Source organism: Dinoponera quadriceps, unplaced genomic scaffold (genome assembly GCF_001313825.1).
Source record: "Dinoponera quadriceps isolate SergipeBrazil2010 unplaced genomic scaffold, ASM131382v1 scaffold123, whole genome shotgun sequence".
Lineage (NCBI taxonomy): Eukaryota > Metazoa > Arthropoda > Insecta > Hymenoptera > Formicidae > Dinoponera > Dinoponera quadriceps.
This window is the reverse complement of record NW_014554239.1, coordinates 284,168-307,810: the sequence shown is the minus strand read 5'-3', so window position 1 is coordinate 307,810 and position 23,643 is coordinate 284,168. Positions and strand designations below refer to the sequence as shown.

Below are 23,643 nucleotides of genomic sequence, written 5' to 3'. Positions count from 1 at the left end.
AATATAATAAAAAGTGTATTTTACATGTACATACATATATAAAATTTTGTAGTATTTCTTCTCGAAAAGAATTATACAACCACAGTAAATATTTTCACTTTCTCTATAAAACTATTGTATAATATATCTAAAAACGCATGTAATAACGCACTATTATTTTTCATTTCTCACACTGCAAAATTTGTTTTAATCGAATAAATAAATATAATGACCACACACACTCACACACACACGCGTGCGCGCGCGCGGAATAATATATCACGTGTAAATATCACATGCGAATAATATGACGCATTCGTACATTTTATTTTAGATTATATAATTATAAACAATTGTTCTCATTTTTGTTCTTTTTATTTTTTTTCCTTAAGTCACAAATCATATTTTTATTCATAAATGATTTTTATTCATGAATGAATTTTTGCTTGTACTTTATTTTATTTGTATCTTATTGTTGTGCACGCATAATAACAAAAATAACATGATATAAAAGTTTATAAAAATTACTTTTTATATGCATAAAAAAAATTTATTTTCAACATTCGCCATTTTACCCACTTATGAGGACAAAATGATTGACACGACGATTCTTAAAAAATTTAAATTCAAACAAGATTCTAATTTATTTATAAATTTGTCCGCTTATATATGCAAATGATAGATCTTAGTTACCCGGAAAAAATTGATCATTATTTTTACATCGAAAATGAAGAAAAATCGTCGAACTTAAGATCGTCCTTTTACTCTCTTTTCCCTTATCCCGTGTATCACATTTAATCAATCGTCAGATTTGTCGACGATCCGACCGAATCCGTTGCGATCGTCGTCGTCGTCGGTGCACAAGCAGCTCGACGAAGACGACGACGACGACAGCGGCGAAAGAAAGCCGATGCTTTCCCGGCGAACGACTTAACCGTCGTGACACGCGTCATTAACCCTAATTCAATCACTCTCGACATTGTTCGTGCGAGCGTGCGCTAACGAGAGAGCGCGGTAGCCGGAAGAGATATCCGTATATCCGTACGGTCGCCGAAGATGGCCAGGGACGAGAGTTATAGCGCGGGGCGAAGACACGCCGTTGGATCCAATAAGACGTTGATTACAGCTCGACTTAGGCGAGCGGACGAGCGAGCGAGCGATCGAACGGCTGTCGATATGCCGCGCGCGCGCTTCGTACACTGTCTTTCTCTGTCGTTGTTAGCGACCGCCTGGAGATTACAATGTCCATACGTAACGGCGTGTGGGATGCGGGCAGCCTTAACTAGTCGAGAATATGTGGTAACCCGATGTCGAGGCCTTCGAGACGGGCTTCGAGACGGGCTTCGAGACGGCCGGCGACGTAAGGAACGAGTGAGTGATAGCTCGCAAGCTCGCTGCACCGGATCGTAACGATCGCTCAACAGCGCTACGCGCAAACCCGAAGGAAGAAGAGAGCGCGTTCGCTCGAGCGGCAGGAAGGAAGGAAAATGGGACGGCCGCGTCGTCGGCAAGTCGCGCAGTTGAAGAATGTTATGTTATATGTTGTAGTGTTACATCACACTCGGATGTAATAGCTCGTGACGTTCTCGAATTGACCGGACATTTCATTCCTAATAACTATATAATCCCACGATGACGTTGGCAAACTTTTTCCTTGTTTTTTATATCCCAATAAATTATCCGATCAGGGAAGCGGAGACTCGAAATACGGCGTCACTCCTTTAATGTTATCGTAAAAAATGACAAATAGATGTGGTAATTGGAGAAAAACGAGACTGTGAACTGATAATAATATTTTTTCAGTGACGCTCGAATTGCAGAGACTAAGAATATTAGGAATATCAAAGACACTTGAGAGCGACAAAAAAAAATATAACAAATTATAAAAATTAAAAATAATTAGTTTTCATTTTTAATTCTATTAAAAACTTATTTGTGGGATATCAGATTTATTTCACAGAAGAAATAAGAAATAAATCTTATTCCTGTGAAATATATATATATATATATTTCTCTGTAAAATAAACCTTATATCTCACAAAAAAATTTTCAAATACTCTTTTCTTAGTGCAACAAAACAATCCAGCCGAATGACTTTGCTTTTGCAACAAATAGTTTCGCTATCCACATAATAACCGGCAAATTTTGCCGCGACAGCATAAAATTTGCCGTGTCAGAAAATAATTTTTCTCCGTGCACGGTGCAAAAATCGATGAAAAGATCATGACGCAGAAAGAGTCAGCTGGTTATTATTGCGCATCATTCGGACTGAAGCATCATCTCGTCGGCGAGGCATCGTCCGAGGAGGAAGCATCGGCAACTCATGCAATTATTCGGCAATTAAAGATACGCGCCTCCGTTCGGGCGGATAAATGCGAATTCGCCACAGCGCACGCAAATCGTGCTTAGAAAGTAGCCCCTGTATCGCGGGCGGCAGCGCCGAAGCGGGGAGATTTCCGCGGAATCTTTGCGACTCGTCGATCGATTTAATGGCCGGCCACGTGGTCAGTGGCCTGCCTAATCGCCAGAACGTTAATTAACCCAGGGGCCACGTGCGCGCTTTCTCCCGCGCCACGTGTACGTACGATCCGGGCGCGCACGTGAACGCGAGCTAGCCGAGCGAAAAAAAGAACAGAAAGAAAGAGAGAGAGAGAGAGAGAGATGTACGTTCTGGACTTAGGCTTGACAGGTTGCTACCGTGCGGCGCTCGAGCACGAAGCGTGTACGCCGATAACCGGGTTCCCGACCTCTATCTCTCGTGTTCTATCTGTCATTTGCGAATAGAAACGTTCCGAGACGTGTTCATCAATTGCCGAGTTTAATTAGACGACCACCGAAGCCAGAGTGGTGACCGCGCTTTCGGTCGGTCAGTCAATTTTTTTCTCTCTTTCATCAGTTAACCCGGATCGTAATTTGACGGAGGAAATTATGATCATGCAATTATGATCGTATTTTCTACCTTTACTTCTACGAAGTAAGAAGGAAGGGGAAGAAAGAAGAAATTTAAGAGAACGATCTCCTACTATGAAATAAGGCCTTCCGAGGCCGCGCACATTATTATTCGTCATTTCGAGCGTGTGGAAAAAAGGCATTTACAGTTCCCAGTCATATTATTAGACGCACTTTGATTTTTACAATTCATTGACTTCCGAGGACCAATTTTACAATACGGCTCAGCTATCGGTCGAATTATATTAAGGAGCCGTTATTCTATAAAAAGGTATTTTTTATGACGTTTCGCTTAGCTGCAAGATCATTGTAACAACAATGTACGAACAAGTACGAACTCGCGCCAGTTGCATCGTTGATAATAACGAGAACAGACGTGAGAATTTTAAGTGTGTATGTGTGTGTCAATTGAAATTTAGTTTGATTTTTATTTATTTGTGAGTTGAAACTTTCATTAACAGAAAAATGAATTTCCATGTGGAAAATATTAATATTGTTTACAAAAATTACGGGTAAAACAGGTGATTTGACGGCTCAGAAGATTGCAGAGGTTTGAAGCGCCGACTGACACCGGAAATTATTCCAATCGAGTAAACATAAAATTAGCTTTTCTTCTCCTACCTCTTAATCTGTATCCTATTAAAAAAAATCAAAGTGCGTCTAATAACACGGCCGTATCTGTCGCAACAGCGGCTAAAAGAGTGAGATACGCCGGGAGTCGTCGGGCAACCGTAATTCCGCCGCCTTTTTCCGCGCGCAACCGCTTTCTAATATTCGTGCCGACGTGCAAATCAAGCGCGCGCGCGCTTGGTCGGTCCATTAAATTATCAGCGCGATTCATCTACATCGCGCGAAGCGGAAGACCGCCGTGCGCGCCTGCAATCACATCGAGAGGTATCCGGAACGATACACGCGAGAATGAGCGAGCGAGCGGGTCGTGTTAGCCGTCGCTCGACACGCTTTTCATCATTAATTTCGTAAATAGTGTAAATGCCCGCGTATAGCTGCGCGTGGAGGTATCATTACGGACGCTTAGTGCCGTGAGTTCTACCGTACAATCAACGCGCAAAGGCACCTCCTTGGCCAATCGCTGCGGTATCGTGCCGTGTCTAAAACCAACGTTCGCCGCGTGCGCGCGTTCGGCGCGAACGTGCTTCTTAATAAACTTAATTAATTCATCAGACCGCTTTTATCGTCAAATTACACGTTGCTGTCTTTGAAGAGAAGAGAAAGAGAGAGAGAGAGAGAGAAAGCAGGTTAACGATCGCGAATATTGAGAGGAGATATCGCGATTACGCTAATTGACAGAGAAGATGGTTCTCCTCTTCGGAAGACTTTTTGTGTCTCGGATAAGTGAATCGTTTCGTGTCGACGGGCTCTTCCTTTCCGAGTCCGGTCGCCGTCGAACGCGTACAAGCACGTAATATTATTTAATATTAATATTCTGGGTTTTAAAAGTTAATATTTTTTTTATAATATTCTAAGAACATTTTTATAATGTGCCAAGAATATTATACAAAGTAAGCATGCAACATCAATAGAACGTTCCCATAAAAAAATTCCTCTTAAGAAATATTATATAACATTCTTAGAATATTAAAAGAATATTATTTTAATATTGAATAATATTCATACAATACTCTAGAAATATTACGCACTTATAGGGCGTTTCTTCGTCGAAGAATCACGTATGGCGAATTCGCGGAGATTTCGGTATCTACGTGGTGGGCAACACACACACACACACACACGCACACGGCGGCTCTGGAGCGAGCTGTAGCACGAGACGCGCGGCGATGCCGCAGTCATTTTTAATGATTCGTAATTTCATCGATCATCCATCATAGAAACATCACACGATCCTTTCCCAAACACATCCGACACGTCCGTGTCGGGGCAACCCCCTCGGCGCAAATCAGCCGCGTTTGCGGCTCGCAGGCCGCGGTTACAGATTGATCGACGTAGAAGGAAGAACGTTTCGGCCTCGTGGCGGCGGCCAGGAATCTGGAACGATCCCGGAGCGCGCGTCCGAGCATTATTCGACGCGCGCGCGTCCGTAATCGACGCGATACGCGGTGGGTATTAGCGCTTATTAATGATTAATTGACCGCCGCGTCAGCGGAGCACGCGCGCTGTGTGTGCGAAGGTGTTACGCGTTATACGCTTAAATCAAACGAGGGAGAGAGAGAGAGAGAGAGAGAAAGTGGGGAGAGAAGAAGAGGAAGAGGTCGAGCCGGGTCAGATCGCGCGCCGAATCGTTAGAAAGTCCGCGCGCTCCGGTCTCGGCCGCGCTGCGTAGTGTAACGTTCTCGGTTAGGGAAAGATCCATCCATCGGCTGGATCCCATCGGGCCGCCTCGTCCCGATTGCGAAGCGCAATGATGCTCCGATGCTCGCGCCGGCGTTGTTAGCGCGAACGAGCGAACGAACGAACGATGAAAGGGTTTCGCCGTACTTGGATCGCTTGGGACTCGCTTGTGCAACCGACAGAACCTCAGGAGGACTGCTCGCACCGACGTGCGGTCCAAGACAGCTATTTCTTGGTCGAAACTCATTTTTTTCAGTTTCACCTCACGAGCTGGTGCAAATGCGGTTTTATGATGTCCTATAGTCAACTGATAATCATAGATTATTACAATGATCGGAATAGATCATCTCTCTACGACACGACAATTGGGATTCTCATCGTTATTCTAAATATAAGATAAAACCCCTTTTCTGCTTTTGATTCTGATTCACTGTGACCTGCGGCTTGCTTTGCGCGACTGTCATCGCCGGAGTCGAATGACAGTTTGACCAGATTAGGAGATTAATAAACGAGGTTATATTTTTAATGTTATACCATACGTGCTTAATAAAGTGCGCACGTAGCGCGTATATGTAACATTTAAATACTTAAAATGTTTTTTATATTTTGTTAAATTATAGTGTGAAATGAAAAGCAGAGGAAAAGTCATTAGAAACATCAATGGTTCGGGACGACCAAGTAGAATTTGTTTATGTTTCCCGCTTAGAATCGCATGTTTGAAACAACATTCCTAACCAGAATCTGCGCGGGTTTTCCAACTAGAGTCCACCATTATTTTGGGAAATCGGACCGGATTGGATCTCAAGAAATGTTCTATGCAGTACGCATTCCGTATGTGCGAAATGCACGAGAAACGCGCGTGCCGATGTAAATGACGACCGTCGACGACGGGAGACTCCGGCGTGTACGGCGGAGAATATTGCGACGGGGCCGCTTTATGGACCCTAAGCGATTTATTCGGGTTTCGCCTGTACGCGTTTTAATGACTCGATATTGCGTATTCGCGTGATCACCGCGTTCAGCTGCAAAAGAGAAGAGCCCGTCGTCGTCGCTGCATTCGCATTAAATCGAATTTACAGCGAACAAACGCGTCCCCCCATAAATCGGCGGCGGTCGGAATTAATTACCGCGACCCCGTCGCGCTACAGAATCGATCTTGTAGCACGGAGGAGGGAACATTCGTCATGATACACGCGTATGAAGCCTTCGGCTTTTAGTATCGAGAGAGCCGGCCCCGCTCTCGCGGAATCGCGGCGTCTTCCACGACGCGCATCGTTCGCAAGCAGGCGAGCGAGCGAGCGAGCGACGTTTAGCGGGCTTCCTCTCGAACGTTGATCCTCGAGAAATGTAGCGGGGCCCCCGGAGGCCTGTCAGTTTCGATTATCCTCGGCTATCGTTAGGCCCCGATCGCGCCGAAGAGGAGCGGAGGAGCGAGCAGTAGTAGTCGCGCGCGCGGTCCTCGAAACGTCAGACTGTCAGGGCCGTAAATTTTTGCGCGGGCGCCCACCTCGCGTCATGCATATTCATGAATACTCGAATGTAATCGAACGCCGGCGAGAAGGAGCGAGAAAGAGAGAGAGAGAGAGAGAGAGAGGGAGGAAGGAGAGGAGGGAAGGAGACTACCAGGGTCCTCGAGTGCTTCGATCAGCCGTCGACTCGATTCAAGAATGACGAGGGCCAGCCACGAGTGTATACCGCAGGTAAGAGACTCAAGGACCGGCTCTTCCGCGGCGAACACCACCACCGTCGTGGCCGCGGAGAATACCGAAGCACCGAAGCGGCCTGTGCACTTTATATGCGAGGAGATACTCGCGAGAAGAGACCGAGACGACAACGACGTTCGCACGACACCGGATTCTTATCTACCTCTCTCTCTCTCTCTCTCTCACTCTCTCTCTCTCTCTCTCTCGCGCGCGCGGCAACCACGCAAGAAACGCACATCGCCGGCGCGATGACGAACTCCAGGCCTAGAGTGAGTGAGAGAGAGAGAGTCGTGATATCGTTCGGATATGGCGACGTGATCGAATTTAAGTTCGGATAACATTGATATCGATACCGGAGAAACCATGGGCCGGCCTTCGTTAAGGCGAAGTGTATCGCGACAGGCGGACGACATGTCAACCGGCGAGGAATTTACGAAGAGCCCATCATCGACGGTTTATTCTGCTTATTGTCGCGCTCGTTTGAAGAGAAACATTCGGAGGGATCACGAGAGAGAGAGAGAGAGAGAGAAAGGCCGCTCCGGAACGGCGCGTCTTAATTTTTCGTTGCGAAACTGTGGCTGCCCAAAGTGAAGTGAGAGGAAATTGCGACTCGTGACACGGATGGGGAATTTTTCAAGCGGTGGCGCGGAGTCATGGCTCTTGCTCTCTGTCAGGTGTGAGTGAGCGATGTGACAGCCGGAGGAATAACTTCTGTCACGAAGCCGGCGAGGAGTGGCGCGGATCTGCGCGCAGCGCTCGTGACACCGCCGATCCGCCGAGCGNATATATATATATATATATATATATATATATATATATATAATATATAATATATATATATATATATATATATATATATATATATATATAATGTTAATGTACATGTAACATATATAACATATTATACATAGTATACATTATATATATAATATATATGTCGTTAATATATATATGCACACATATTTACACACACATACACGCGCGGAAGGAAGATAAGCGTGTGTTGGGTTATCAGTGATTAATCAATTTGCACCCACCAGCCTCGATAATTACGGCTCCCCCTCCCTCCTCTCTCTCTCTCCCCGATTTATCGCGGATTATGAAACCGTTCATCTCGCGCGGGTGAGGACGGGTTGATAGAGGAGCACAGGAGGCGCGGTGGAAGAGGCGGCCCCCTCGCCGAGAAAGTGGACCGCGCCCCAGTTTAACGACGAGAGAGAGAGAGAGAGAGAGAGAGGTCGTTACCACTCTAGGCGAAATGGTGCGCCTCTAAGTGGACGGGGAAAACGAGCGGCGGAAGCGCTCAGATACCGAATACTGCGGACAGGATGAGCATGATCGCGGATAATTTTAGCGAACACTCGAAAAAGCTGCGCTCACGCGCTCGCTCGCTGGTTCGCTCACTCGAGCACAACCACGCCCGCAACTTCCCGGAGCCGGAGAGAATGTTAAATGGTCCATAAAAACTATCGAGTGGTTGCAAGCGGCGAGATCGCGTTCGCGGGCGCATTTCGCCTCGGGAAAGAAAGAGAGAGAGAGAGAGAGAGAGACGGTGGGGGGNGGGGGGGGGGGGAGAAAGTATAGGTGCCGCTAGAGAGGGGGTGGAGGGTCGACGTTGGCTCCGAGGGGTCATTATAGAATTCTCCTAGCTGGCGCGCCATCTCCCTCCCCTCCCCTCCCTCTCCCTCTTAACACTACCCGATGCCAAGACTGTCCGGATTGACTGATGTCAGGTCATTCGGAGCCTTTTCTACATCCAGGCCTCGTTGCCTCGATGACGTGTAGGAGTCGGCAAGATATTTATTGCGCGATGGGCGCGCTCGCTTCATTACGGGACGTTCGACTTTCAAAAGCAATTAAAAGTAGTACATGTTGTCCGTACGCGACTCACGCGCGACCGAGCCGGGTTAGCCGAGTTAGTAGTCGGCCTGCCTGTTTTAACGACTGAACGAATCGTCGTCGTATGATCGCGTCATGCATCACCACGTGTGTGTGTGTGTGTGTGTGTGTGTGTGTGTGTGTGTGTGTGTGTGTGTGTGTGAGAGAGAAAGAGAGAGAGAGTCTTTTTACGCGCGCGACCCCCTCTGCGGAATGGTTTCTCTCTTTCTCTCGGATGAAATGGTCGAGACAAGACTTGTAGGAGGAAATAGCGCCTCGTTCTGAGAACATTCAAAAGTCCGCTCGCTTTGCCGGAGCACGGGACGCGTTTCTCGTGTGGAAAACAGCATCGGACGTATATATTTCGATGACATGCATGATTAACCCTCTAATGGCAAGATGGATTTTCAACCATCCAAGGAAACGGGGTCGAATCCGACCCCGTACTCTGTTTTGTTCATTTTTCATGCAATCAATGCACAAAATGGGTAAGAGAAGTGAATAATAACACGAAACATTCCTTAAGCAGAGAAACAGTGTGTGCACGCTGTAAAGTAAACAAAATCATGGTGGGTCAATCTGACCCCGTTTTACTGCTAGAAGGTTAATAAAATCCGAAGGGGAAAGCTTACAATTGAGTCACTGACCTGTGCGTATTCGGCGCAGATATCGATCGACGAGACGTAGTTGACGACGTCCTCGATGGTCCAACGATTCACCGCCTGTCCGTCACCGCAGGGCATGTGGCCGCACAACGATGGACACCTGACGGGCGGTGGTGTGGTCGGTCGCGCAGCGGGTTTCGGCTTGGGAGACACGCTCTCGGATCTCCGCGTTTCCGTCCGCTGCCGCTTGCGAGGTGCGAAGCCGCCGGGGCTCGAGAGGTCCAACGGGCTTGTCACGCCCGCGTCTCTCTTGTTCGCGCCTGTGTTAACAAATAATGCAATGACATGCCTAATTATTCGTTTTATTCGTGGTTACTTACGCAGAAGAAAACAATTACCTGCTTCTCAGGTGTCTCGGATCGAGTAATATTTTTGTTGATTTAAGTATATTTCAATAACTTCTGGTAAACACTTGCTTGAATTTGAGCTAATATCTTAATTTGTAAATGAGCGTACTGAACGTAAGTGTAAAATGGTTCTAAATTTTGGAGAAAAGTAAATGTTATTTATTAGAATTATGTAACACTTCTTTTCCATTGAAGAAACCTAGTGGTTTTAAACTTAGATTTTCTTGTCAAGTAAATAAGTTTTTTATATAAATTCGAATATTCTCAATATTGTAAATTTCATATTTGTCGCAATTATTTTAGCATACAAGTAAATATATATTTTTACAAAGGAAATGTCATACTGTATAGTCAATTATATTTCTGCTTTTGGTAAATATTTGTCAAGGGATACTGGAATAATTATTTTATTCGGGCCAAGTAAATATTATTTGAACGGAAGCACTCTCTCCTTCGATGTAACGATATATACCGGAATATGTTGAAACGACGAACGTAAAATAGATCAGATCCCAAGCCGAAATTTTGACTTTACTTAGACCTGAAAATTCCACTTAACGCCTACTTTGATACTCTAAAGCCTACATCTTTCTTTTTGTTTGATTCTATTTAATGTCGGAAGTGGATCTTTCGACTCGGAATGCCTCGAGTTCTTCGCGATAGCTCTTAATTGTGAAAACTTTGACTAGTCGGGGATTTTTTTCAATGCCTCAATCAACCGCAAGTAGATTTTTTTTCCGGCGAAAATGACGCGAAAACAGCGATTGCTCTTAAATTTGACGCGACTGATAAAAAGAGAAAGCAGTGAGAAGAAAAACTGCAATATAGGAGTCTTACGGCACTCACCTTTGAGATATGTCTCCAATTCGGCGGCGTTCTGAGCGGCATTGGCGGTCCGTACCATGTGTAATAGGGCCTGGGTGGAAGACATATCGATCATAGGCGGGAATACGGGATTACCGAAGAGGCTGTCTTGCTTCTGCTCCTTCGGGTCTTTGTTCGAGAGTGGCGAGGTCGTTGGGACGGTCGGTGGTTGCGGAGCGCCTAGAGGCGCCATCAGACCGACGAACGGCGTCGCCGCGGTCTTGAAGGCCGGAAACCTCGGGTCCAAGCCCGGCGGATAGCCGTTTCTTGGCGTGCTAAAGTAACTGAAACGATCAACCGGACCCCCGACGATTAACTCTCTATTACGTGAGCGCCGAGGGACACCCACGCGTCTATGTCAATAAGTTCTACACGGAAAAAATATCGTTCTACTGCTAAAACAAAAACAATTACTCCGTTTACCTCCTTTCTTTTGAGTAATAGTTACCTTTAACAAAGAATATTTTCTAGGTAAAATATACTCATCAGTGTTAAAATGTACTCATCACAAATGAAAAAAAACTCATATCATAAGCTTGATCGAAGAAAGGTTAAATCCAATTAATTTGAATAAGCAACCGAAGTTTGTTTTAATTTAATATTCTTGATTGAAGTACTAAACTTATTAAGGCCTGGAATATATTAGGTTGGGGAAAAAGAAATCCATTATTTTTTCGGTAGATGGCTGTAGTGATCGATGTCTCGTAAAGTATCGATCAAACAATTTCAGATTTATGCTCGTTGGAAAGGTGACATTTCGCACTAAAAAAATTCTTTTGTTGTTTTTTGTTTGGTCCATTCAGTTGTGAGTTACAGGGTGTTAAAAATGGAAGTCAACAAAGAGAAAATTCGGTACATTTTACAGTTTTTCTTTGATAAAGGCGAAAATGCAAGCCAGGCGGCTGTAATTGTGAATGGTGTTTATGGTGCCGATACTGTAACAGCCAATTACGTGCAATTTTGGTTTCGTCGATTCCGTTCGGGTATTTTTGATGTTAAAGATGCACAGGTAGGCCCGTCGTCGGAAATGTCGATAAAATCACAGAAATAATCGACCGGCATGTTAGCAGTCGTAGCATCGCCCAGGAGCTAAAGATCGACCATAAAACAGTTTTAAACCATTTGCACAAAGCTAGATTCAAAAAGAAGCTCGATGTTTGGGTGCCACACCAATTAACACAAAGAAATATGATGGATCCATCTGCGAAGCCTTGGCCAAACGGAATGAAATCGACCCATTTCTTAAACGGATGGTGACTGGGGATGAGAAATGGGTCGACAACATTGTGCGAAAACGATCGTGGTCAAAGCGCGGTGAAGCAGCTCAAACGGTGGCCAAACCAACGGCCAGGAAGGTTCTGCTGTGCATTTGATGGTACTGGAAAGGAATCACTTATTATGAGTTGCTTCCATATGGCCAAACACTAAATTCGGATCTCTACTGTCAACAACTGAACCGTTTGAAGCTAGCGATTGACCAGAAACGGCCAGAATTGGCCAACAGAAGAGGTGTTGTGTTTCATCAGGACAGGCCACACATGTCTATAGTGACTCGCCAGAAACTCCGGGAGCTTGGTTGGGAAGTTTTGATGCATCCAACATATAGTCCGGCATCAAGCGATTACCATGTTTTTCTTACATTGCAAAACTTCCTTAGTGATAAGAAATTGGCATCAAGAGAAGATTGTGAAAATCGATTACTAGAGTTTTTCGCCAATAGAGACCAAGGCTCCTATGAGCGAGGCATTATGAAGCTACCTTTAAAATGGCAACAAATTATAAAACAAAACGGTGCATATTTGACCCAAATCGGACAATCCGAAACATGTTATATAAAGTCTTGAAGTTCACGTAAAAATAATGGATTTCTTTTTCCCCAACCTAATATTTCGAATAAATTTGATATCTATGGTGAATTTATGATATATTTGCGGATGTATAAATTTATGGAATATTTGAAACAAGTAACCTTTACTTGAATGTAGTATGTATTTTTCTATGTATACGATTTAATAAAAAAGAAAGTTGAAATTTATCATTATCATTGACACCAAACTCTATTCGTAGGGCTGAATAATTCATAATTAATATATCAATCTTACCTAATTAACCTCTTTCGCGTTAGAATGACGTTTTCGAGACGTTGCACTCTCGCGAACCGGATTATTTCGTAATAACAAAACTCTTAAAAAAGTTCCGAGACTGTGTAAAATATATGTAAATCGAGTTACAATGTATACTTTCATCTTCTCTCGGCGTGACTTAAGTAGATGCATACGTCCTACGAGTCAGCCAATTAAATGCCGACGCGAAGGAACAATATAGAGTTGTCTCATAGTTAATAATATGTCAGTCGAAAAACTCGATTTGATTTTTGTATCAGATGTCACTTCATTGCATTCAATGGAAACAAGCAAATCATTGCCGATGTCTTCGGTCCGTATTAATAGTCGTTACCTCGAGACCGTTAATTGGTGTGTGGGGAATTCTCTCAGCCATATACAACAAGAATAGTTGTTACTTGAAATTTGTCTTACGTGAGATAGTCGGATCTAAATTTAGAATTAAATCCGAATATTTTAGTTTACTATACATGTGACATCTCGAATCGAAATTTCAGTTCTACATTAAGTCTTTAGAAATCTTCTATTATGCTCCCTTTGATATTACAAATGAGAAGTTATTTTCGTTTTCTCCACTCGAAGACTTAGCGTAGAATTTAAAATTTTACCCCGGGAGTTCTAAATTCCCTTTATAGCGTCGAAGGAGCATTATTAGTGCTTCTTTGATTCTACAAATGGGAAATTATTCCCGTTTGCTTCATTGAAGACTTAACGTAGAACTAAGTAGACTTGATGCAGGATCGCAAAATTTCGACTCAGGATTGTGTTTGTAATCACGATTCAACTGGAAAGTTCCGATCTAACTATAAATCCCAATCTGAATATCTTACTTGAGACAAGTTCCAAGTGACGACTATTAATGCAGATCGAAACGACCAATAATACGAATCTATAATCCTTCGCCAGTTTTCGGCGTTCGTTTATCTCCACCGTAGCAAATGCCTGCTTTATCATCGAAGGAGGTGAAAAATTTAAGTGAACTTTTCGACTGGTGCAACATATAATAATAGCTCTAATTGGCTTCCGTTAATCCGGAATTACGATTACAAAATCAAATCGCACCGCGGTACGAAAGTGATCCCAAGTGGGCTACGTACTCGTTGGGGTTGGCGTTGTTGTACTTGGCGGCGAGGCTTCTCATGAAATCACTGTAGTTTCGCCCCATCATCTGCTCCATGTGCTTGAGATGATGGGGTGGCGGTGGGCCCTCGGGTCCACCCAAGGGCGTAGCATTTGGCGGCGTGCCGGGATGACTCGACGAAGAAGGCGTCACGCTCCTCGACGACGTCGAGTTATTGTCAGGCGTGAGTCGTTCCGTCTTAACCTGCAACAAATGCGACGGCGAGGTCGCCCTTTTGAGAAAAAAATAAATAAATTCTTGCACGAGCGCGCACGCGATAACGGGAGCAGAATGCGGGCCAATTAACCGGCAATAAAAGGAACGAGTATAAGCGGAAGTGTTAATTAGCGGGAGAGAGCGGCAGGTGCGACCGAAAGCACTCCGTATAGCTTCGTTTTACGTTGAAAAAAACGTGAAAAAAGCTGATAATGTATGCCTCTACCTGTGTAAATATATATTTTATATGACGTCAAGCGAGGAATAATTTAAATAAGGTTTAGTACCCGCCGCACTGTAAAAATCCTCTCGCTTCTACCACTCGTGTTTTTTCCCCCTAAGTATTTTCCTTCCGACGCAAAAACCCGAGAACATTCGCTGCTGCACGCACGCACGACGATATATGCACTTCGACGACATGCGCGGTTAATAAAATCCGAACTGTTAAGTGTTCTCTCGCGTAAAGCCGCCGTCGGCACGTCCGCAAGTCTGTTCGTCATTTCATCTTATCTGCGACGACAATAATCTTACTATCTTTACTACCGTCGCGCCTCACGTTCCGCATGAAGGAACGAAGGTCGCGCAGCCGGCAGCACGGAGAAGTGTCGCGTCTTTGAAAAAGTCTCGTCGATTTCGCGCGCTCTTCAGTCGGAAAGATTGGTCTATCACATTTAAGAATACGCAATTATATGTGCAGAAAAGGCGATAATTGATGGTCGATCGGAGGATAGATAATTAGCCGCTCTCCATGCGCGAGAGCGTGCGCGCGCGCGGTTGCGCGATAAATGCCGGCTACAAATCATGAAAAATGACGGGGACAATGTAACAATGGACAATGAGACGGCGGGAGACAATGAGACAAGGTCGTCGCGACGCGAATGATGGAGCTACGAGGGAAATTATTATTGCAAATCGGCTCACGCCGGGATGCGCGATAAGGAGACAAAACGTCCGTTTGTCCCATTGTGGTACCCACCACTCGAATAATCTCTCTCTCGCTTCTTAACGCTGACAAACGAACTTTATGCGGGAAAAATCTCGTCCCATCCATGGAGGAATCAAGAGACGGCACCACGCCTTTCGAACCGCCGGACGTAGCACCGGTCGGGCACAGCTCGGCGAGATACGTTTCGCTCACGGGGGAGATCCGCGCGGAACGGGGGGAATATATCTCTCGGTGCATTAATTCCCGGGAACAGATTGCATCTGAGATATGGTAATGAAGGCAACGCGTGGCGTAAGAGTCGACTCCTCTTCGGCGCGGCGAGAGAGAGAGAGCGCGCGCGCCGTGACACTAAGAAGAACGAGAGTCGATTGGCGTAGAATAGGGTCCCCGAGGAGCCGCTCTCGCACAGAGGCCACGGTAAATCTCTTTCTCGCCTGCGGACCTCTTCCTTGACAAGGAACCGCTCCGGGCTCACCGTGCGGACACGATCTCGTATATACACGTTTCGAGCGGGTTCCGGCGCTTCAACGACCGAGGGATTTTCGAGTCGACGCGGAAAACGCGATCGATCGTTCTCTTCCGGTGGAAGCCGCGGGCCGATCGCTCGGTTATGTTCTCATGAAAACACGACAGCGACGCAAATCGGTTCTATGAGAGTATCGAAGAAGAAACGAACAGGTCTTTCAGACTTGCCGTTTGTAAAGTTGCAGGCTTGTTAGTTGGATTGTGTCACAAAAAAATGGCGTTCGGCGAGTCAACTGAAACTATTAAGTGTGTAAATTATTATCATAAATGTGAAAAATAAATATAAATATAATTATAATTATAGTAGACCCACATTTTAAAACAACAGAGGATGCTCGAAAATATAATATATCGATAATATGATATCGACTTTATTCGTTCGAAACGCCAAGTTTCTATCGCGATGGGATTCGATTCAGTTTTCCGACTGATGGTGTGAGATCATCGGTAACAACAGAGATTATTTCGATAATTATATAGGAAAAAAATTAATCTTAGATCAAGATAAATATTCTCATATACAAGCAAGAATATTATAATATTCTTAGTCTTGAACTGAGTTCAAGTAATAATTGCATCAATACAAATTCAATCGAACGAAAACTAAAAATCTCCTAGGAAGATTATGATATTGTTGCTTATACATAAGAATATCTTTCTTGATTTAAGATTAATTTTTTCCGTGTAAAACTGTACACTCCTTCCAATGATAAATAAATATTGATTCTTGATAGCGCAAAAGTACCGAATCATCTTCCACATCTAACAATATTACACACATTCCGCCGGAAAATTCTTCGCGATGGGGGGCGCGCCGAACGTTCAGTGCTTTCGGGTTTCCCCGAATAATAATTCCAGGCGAGTAAGAATAACTAATCCCGCCATTCTCGTCGAACCGCCGGATTCGCCGCGACGGAATCTCGATACCGGAAAGCTAATAAGTCAGGACGAGGCCCGCCGTACACGGGCGATTAATTTCTCTCAAGTCGCGGCCGGTATCCCTCCGAGATCTACCTATTCATTCGACTTACCGGTCTATAAGCTACGGAGAAATTCCCGCACGTCACGGCCCGGCTATTCTTTCTAACGACGAACGTCAATTTTTTATCATCGCTGTGCCTAAGCAGCCACCGAAGGTTCCTCCTCCTCTCTTTTTCATCCTCCGCTTCTTTTTTCTTCCGCCTCAACGGTCAAGTCGTTTACAGAAGCGTCGAACGGGTCGACGCGCGCGGATGTCAACGGCGGAATGACACTGCGCTTTTCTCCACTGCGGTTGACATAGTTTGACCGCACACGCTCGGCTTTAAACGGGACTCCACGTGTAGACGGGAGGGGGGAGCTACCGCGAGTCAAGTCGCAGAAGCTCTCCTCTTCGTCGAGGATATCTCTCCCGGCTGGCGCGCACGTGTCCACCAAGTGGTGGACGAAAGCTCAAACACTCCGCTTCGCGGAAGAGAGCATCCTCTCACGGGAAATTTGTACGACAAATCTCGCGCGTCGCGCTCGGGAAAAGAATGACTAAAAATTCCATACGCAACGTACGTGCGCGCCCGTACGACGGTCACGTTACGTCAACACGCGAAGCGAGGCGTACGTTTGTCTACGCGCGTGGGGGAGCCTCGAATCGTCTAAGAATTTAAGCGCAAACACGCGAGCAACGACTCCTTCGCGCTGAAGCGCAGATGTTGATCGAGACAGCGAGCGTAAAGAATTCGCGACAGAGGAACGATGATATCGATTATGTTTATATATATTGTTTTCTCTCCCGCATTTCGAAATTTCCCGGGATTTTCCCAGATGCAGTGTAGATTCCGTTTGGAATAGCCCAAGTTCTCCCAAAATAGATTATCCCACTACGATACCAATTGGGAATTCCACATTGAAAGAACGAAAAAAAATAGTAAACACACATTTAAATTTATTGACATTTAGTGCGCTTATTACGAAATGTTGAAAGAACTGAACGTCAAATAAAAGAAAATTTGGTACAAGTATCTAGAAGCGACATCACTTATGAGTATTCCTGATATTTCTTCTTCCTTCCATTGAAAAAGCGAACTCTTACCTGAGTAGTGTCGAGACCATTCTGGTTTTGCCGCCTCCTACCCCTCGGTGGCCTCGGGGTTGCCGCACCGGACAGGTGGGCACCCTGAGGGCTCCCGCCCCTGGCGTCGATCGCTGTGTTCGCTGCCAGGGTGGACCCGTCGTTGTTTTCCGTGTGCGTTCCTAAATCCGCTGCCTCTCCACGGTCGCCGCCACGTGGTCCTGTGCCCGTGGACACGCTCTCGCCCGACACCTCACCTGCGAGCAAAAAAGCAAACGAAGACGTTAACCTCGGTTTGCAAAGAAATCTCAAAATCATCGTTCCTCATGTGTCCCACTCGACCCCGTCAAATTGTACACCTAAGAGCTTCAATTGGCTCCTTTTTAAAGAGACTGAGCTAAGAGACGATCGACGATCAAATTCGGGAGCATCTCTGACGAGGCGAGGTGTTCGCGTCTTCGGGAACGCGCGTCTCTTTCTCTCGCGCGAGAGCAAGAGAAGAGGCGGGTCCCTTCGAATTTCGTAAGGAGGGGACGGCGGGTAATGTCGCGCTAACGTCGTAAAGCTTCCTCCGATGTCGCGTCGTCGTCGTGTAAACGGTGTCTTTCGACACAGAGAATTTAGATGAAATACGCGAAGAGGGATAGCCGTAGGACGCGATTACGCACGGTGGCGGCGCTTAGCCGCACCGACACCGGAAGATTTACGTACAATAAATGGCCCCGGCCGCCGTGGGCCGGCGGCGCTATTATCTTCCACCTCGATCGGAGAGACGCGTATCTACGCAGGAGAGCGAGAGAGAAAGGAGTAACGGGGAAGAAAAAAAAGAACAGGGTGACGCGAGGCGGAGGGAGGAGGGAGGATCGGACCGCTCTCCCGGGAATCTCGAGAGGGGGTCAGTGGCCACCGCGTGGCTCTACCGAAAATATCCAATAAATTCTTGTCATCGTTAAGCGCCGGGAATTTTATGGAGGCAGTAACTCGTCCGCGACCGCCGAATTTGCCGGCCGATACGATCGGCCGCGGGTTAATGCAGCGGTTGACGCCGGTCGCAATGCTGCCGGCAACGGTGCTACGACGAACGCGAGAGATACGAGAGCTTCTTCTTCCTCCGCGTCACGTAGTGCTCGATGGTACTCGCGAGGTTACGCGAGGTTCTTATCGCGACTCCGCGTGTCGCGATCTCTCTTTTTCCGTCGATCCTCCCGCGACTCTCGTTGCCACGGACGATGTCGCGTTTATGCGGGCGACGATTTCTTTCTTTCTGACCGTGAATGACGTGTCACGAAACGTGTTTTAACTTAATTTGGACGGCCCAGATAAACTCGAGCGTGAAGCCCGTGGAGTCCAAAGTCGCAACACGCGCAACCGTATATATATATATATATATATAGAGAGAGAGAGAGAGAGAGAAAAAGATTTCTTTGGATTTAATTTTAGTTCCTTTAGTTGAGACAAATATGTCCTTTGGAATAGAGTAAACAAACGAATGTTTGATTCAATAAACAAGACTGTTTCTCAAATAGATATTTTTACGTTAAATAATACATTTCTTTTGCATTTTCATACAAACATTATAATAGTTGTGATAAATAATAATTTATTTGAAAAAAGTAACACTATGTTAGAGAAATATTCAAGAACTTCTTTGTTTCAGTGGACTGGAATATTTAACACACAATGAAATAAATTTTTTTATTGAAAACGAAAATATTGTTTCTTCTAAATAATACTGTTCTTTTTTATCAAACAACAATGTTTATCTTAGTGAAACATTTTCATTTGAAAAATAATATATTTGATGTTAAATTATTTTGTTTATATTAAACCTAAATCAAACAAACACATGTACTAAACTCAAAGAAATTTTTTTTCTGTTACAAAATAAAGATATAAAATAAATCATGTGTATAATGAAAAAATGATAATATCTAATTCTATCTTTTCATATGGATTCCATATATAATCTCATGTGTTATTTAATTGTAAATACTCTTAATATAAAGAATTTGAAAAAAAAATCGAATAAAATTACGAAAAAAAAAGGAGATATTTCGATGTTCTTCTTATACTGAGACACTCTGTATATATGAGTTTGCTTTCCAAAATATCACGAAAAATATATATAGGTTTGATTATTTTATAATAAACGTATAATGTTAATTTTGTTTTTGTTTAGTTCATTAAATTATCACTATTTCGGTTATTAAAACTAACCGTGACTCATATATAGATGACCTAGTAATTTAAGTGTCAAAGATTTAAAAAAATAAAACGAAACTCTATCATCAAAATAAAAAATAAGATATGTCAAAAGCGACATAAAATCGACGCAGGCGAAAGTTGTTTTTATTATACCTAAACTATAGATTTTACAAACAACACGTGTCCGCGATGGAAACTTCGGAACAATTAAAAACCAATCATGAGTCTTAAAATCTTGAACGCAGCCAAGAAGCCGAGGAAGAAAACGAAGCGTATCGAAATATCGGCTACGAAGACAACTAATATTTGCATCGAGCGCTCCGACAGTACACTCCGGATAGTACCCGGAGAATACGTGTCGTCGGATACACGATAACGCGGGCCGGGAATGTCAACTGTTCCCGCACCACCGCCCCCGCCGTAAACCCGTACGGAAGTGCGCGAAGTACGCGGACGCATTCTTTTTGTAATGCTCAAAGTTAGCACTTACGACCGGTGCTGGTTGGCGCAGCACGGATGCACTATCGCGCTACATCCTACGATCCGGTCTCGTCATACGAGAGAGAGAGAGAGAGCGGCTGACCCGCGCAGCGGCGCGGAATATACAGGCGAGAGTAGCGATCGTAAAAGCCACTTCTATGACACTCACCGAGTCGAATGTCTTCATTATTTCGAGTTAAAATATTTACAGCTGCCCATAAAAATTCCATTAGGGCGCTATTTGCCGACCGGGGAAACTGTACCCGCCCCTCTCCCCGTCACTCTACGGGACGACGCGCGAAGGTACGCACCGCGGAACGAACGGACGCGACGAGAGAGAAAGAGAGAGAAAGAGAGAAAGAGTGGAGATGACTCGCCATAAAAGACGTCCAAATAGTTATAAAATTGGAGAGTATGCGGACACCAAACATTGTGCGTAGGCACCGTTTGATGACGAACCGAACTGTTAATGAGGATGACGGCAACGGTATGTCGAGGCGTCGTAGCGCGCACGTCTGCGAGCGGACGAGCCGGGACTTTCGGAGGAAGGACTTAATTAATTTTAATGAATTTCAATAGCGTCGCCGCCGGGAGGCCCGATGATTTGTAGACTGCTAGAATTTACGGCAACCTATTAAACGGGAAATATTAAGTATACACGCGCCGATGAAAAGTCTCGCGGCCTCGCTTATGACCGGACCCGTTGAGAGAGATCCCGACGGGACGACAGGTGAGAGAGAGAGAGAGAGAGAGAAAAAAAAAGCAAGAGGAGAGACCAAGTCGATTATAGAAATTCCCCGTTGTGATAAGAGCGACGCACCGTTCCACACGGGGCACGTCGCCGCTCGCTCGAGCGAACGACGTTTATCTCCCGGCTGGAGATTTCCATTTCTCGGCGCGAGCTGTTTCGCATAACAGCACACATCCTCCTTTTCCCGCGCTCGTTTCTCACGTTTTTCGCCAACTTTTACGCCGGCGGTAGCGCGTCGGCGGCACGTACGACAAATATCGTAACGACACCGCGGGAACTTCCAAGGTAGTAAGGGAGCATTGTTTGAGGATCGTTCGTGCGCGCTGTTCTGTTGGCCGAGTTCGGGCCCGGCGATATTTGCATAGTCGCGGAAAAAAATGATCTGCAGCTATGCTCGCGGAATTCGCTAAAATCCGAGCCGAGAGGAAAGGTGCGCGGAAGAGAGGCGTCGCAGATGCACGTTTCTCACTCACTCGCTCATCCACTCTCTCGCTCCCTCTGCACGATCAGTTTCACCGCGTGAAATAAATAAATTACGTTACGGACAATTTAACAGAGCGATGCAACAAAACTCACTCGACCGCACGAGAGCTGTCGGGTCCACTTACGGGTGTCAATCGCGAATTCGAAAGACGCGAGAACAGCTCGGCTAACGTCGGATATGTCTCTTTCCTCCTCGGGTAATCCCCGCGGATAAACCGCGCGATAAGCAATCTTCGCTCTGGAAAAAAGTCCGCCGCGATTCTCGCCGCATGCGAACGAGGGAGGCAGCAGGTGAACAGAGCGCGGCTGGTTGACCGGCTATCCACGGCGAATACCGAGAAGAAGCGCGAGACCTGGACTGTGTGAAATATCGTAACGACGTGTTAAAACGAACTAACGTGCAGCGCACGTATCCGCGACAACGCCCGCTGCATGCGACCCGCAGCACGGAGCACTCGACGTCGCGCCGCCTCTTCATCGACGCGACGAAAGTGCGAGTCCGACCGAGGCGACTGAACGACGTCCCGTTTCGCAGACGATCGTGGAAATTGATGGAGCGTCCTCTCCTCGCACATTTGTCCCGACGCAACGCGGGGGGATAAGAAGCGGAAGCAGTTCAGTTAGGCCAATTGTTTGATAAAGAAAACGATAAAGAAATATTACTTTTAGAGGAAATATTGTTTCGTTTTAAATAAAAAAAACATTTATTTCGTTACACATTGCTCCATTGAAACAAAAAAGTTCCTTAATATTTTCTAACATGGGTTGTTACTTCTTTCAAAGAATTGATTACTTGTTACAACCATTGCGTAAGATGTTTGGATGAAAATATAAAAGAAATGTATGTTGTGACATTTGACGTAAAGATATTTATTATTTGAGAAACAGTATTGTTTATTGAGTCAAATATTCATTTGTTTGCTCTATTCCGAGAGATAAGTTAATTTCAATTGAAGAAATTTAATTAAATCCAAGTAAATCTTTTTCGCTTGGTCAGCTAATTACGGGATATCGAAAAATCTCGATTTGAAAAATCGGGACTTCTAATAAAAAAAAATAAATAAATTAGATAAACGTAGGTAAGTAGGTAAAATATTTATCCGTTAAGTGAAAAATTAAGGCAAATGGCGTCCTACTTAGATTTCTATCGCCTATCGAAACGCTTTAAATGAGAACCAAAAATCGGGACGATTGCACGGAAAAAAGAATTAGCTCCCATAACTAAAAACTAGCTCCCAGGCAAAAGTTAGCTGTCCATATAATACAACTGAGGTTTAGTTAATTTAGCTAATTATTCTCCGTACCTACACGGAGAAAGTATTGCGGCAGAAATTACCACAAAATTTTGTAACGTTGGACCATAGCGGAATTACGACTGAAGTTATTATGTGTGTTGTAATCTTTAGCAATGTGTACAATAAAGTACCACTAAAAATTACAACACACATAATTTAAGTTATAATTTCGGTATGGTCCAACATTACAAAATTTTCCGATAATTTTTACTACAACATTTTCCCCGTGTAGTTTCTACCTGTGAGAGATGGCGATTCAATTTCAATTGTATTATATAAACAACCGATCCCTATTTTCCGCGTGGTCACCCCAGGTTTAGCGTGCACGCTAAAGAGCACGTCAAGTTGAAGCGGAGGCGTGATCCGTCCGTCGTCCGGCACGCGCGCGCGCGTAAGCAGTAGTTCGCTTCTGATTTTATCCATTACATCCCGCGTATCGGGACACGCGTGTAATTTACCGCGGAATAACCGCGGAGTGGCGCGGGGCGCCGTGTTCGTCGCTTAACTATTTCGTTCCCCCGGACAAGACAACTCCGACGAAAAAGAGAGCCGTCCGGGAAGACGTCGCGAGATGAGATGCGCACGCAACGTATACGCGCGCACGCACACACACACACGCCATACGCGGGGAGTTCATAGTAATAGCGTATACCGTAGTCATAAATTATCCGGCGCGACCGCGGCTAAAACGAATTGACCTTCGAGGTCGCGCACGGAGTGCCGCGCGAGACGGGAATAAAGCCGACGGCCCCCCCCCCCCCCC

The 23,643-nt window shown here is 45.1% G+C and overlaps 1 protein-coding gene across 2 annotated transcripts in view; it reads right to left on the bottom strand.

The window, feature by feature from the left end:
* The window catches only part of LOC106748242 (uncharacterized protein KIAA1522-like), a 192,199-nt gene that overhangs the window by 65,017 nt on the left and 103,539 nt on the right, over window positions 1–23,643 (bottom strand). For both annotated transcript variants that reach the window (XM_014626623.1, XM_014626695.1), the window contains 4 exons: window positions 17,688–17,923; window positions 13,913–14,139; window positions 10,675–10,976; window positions 9,464–9,741 (listed from right to left, as the gene is read on the bottom strand). In XM_014626623.1, the coding sequence (XP_014482109.1) occupies window positions 9,464–9,741; window positions 10,675–10,976; window positions 13,913–14,139; window positions 17,688–17,923 (1,043 nt within the window). The remainder of the gene's footprint in view (window positions 1–9,463; window positions 9,742–10,674; window positions 10,977–13,912; window positions 14,140–17,687; window positions 17,924–23,643) is intronic.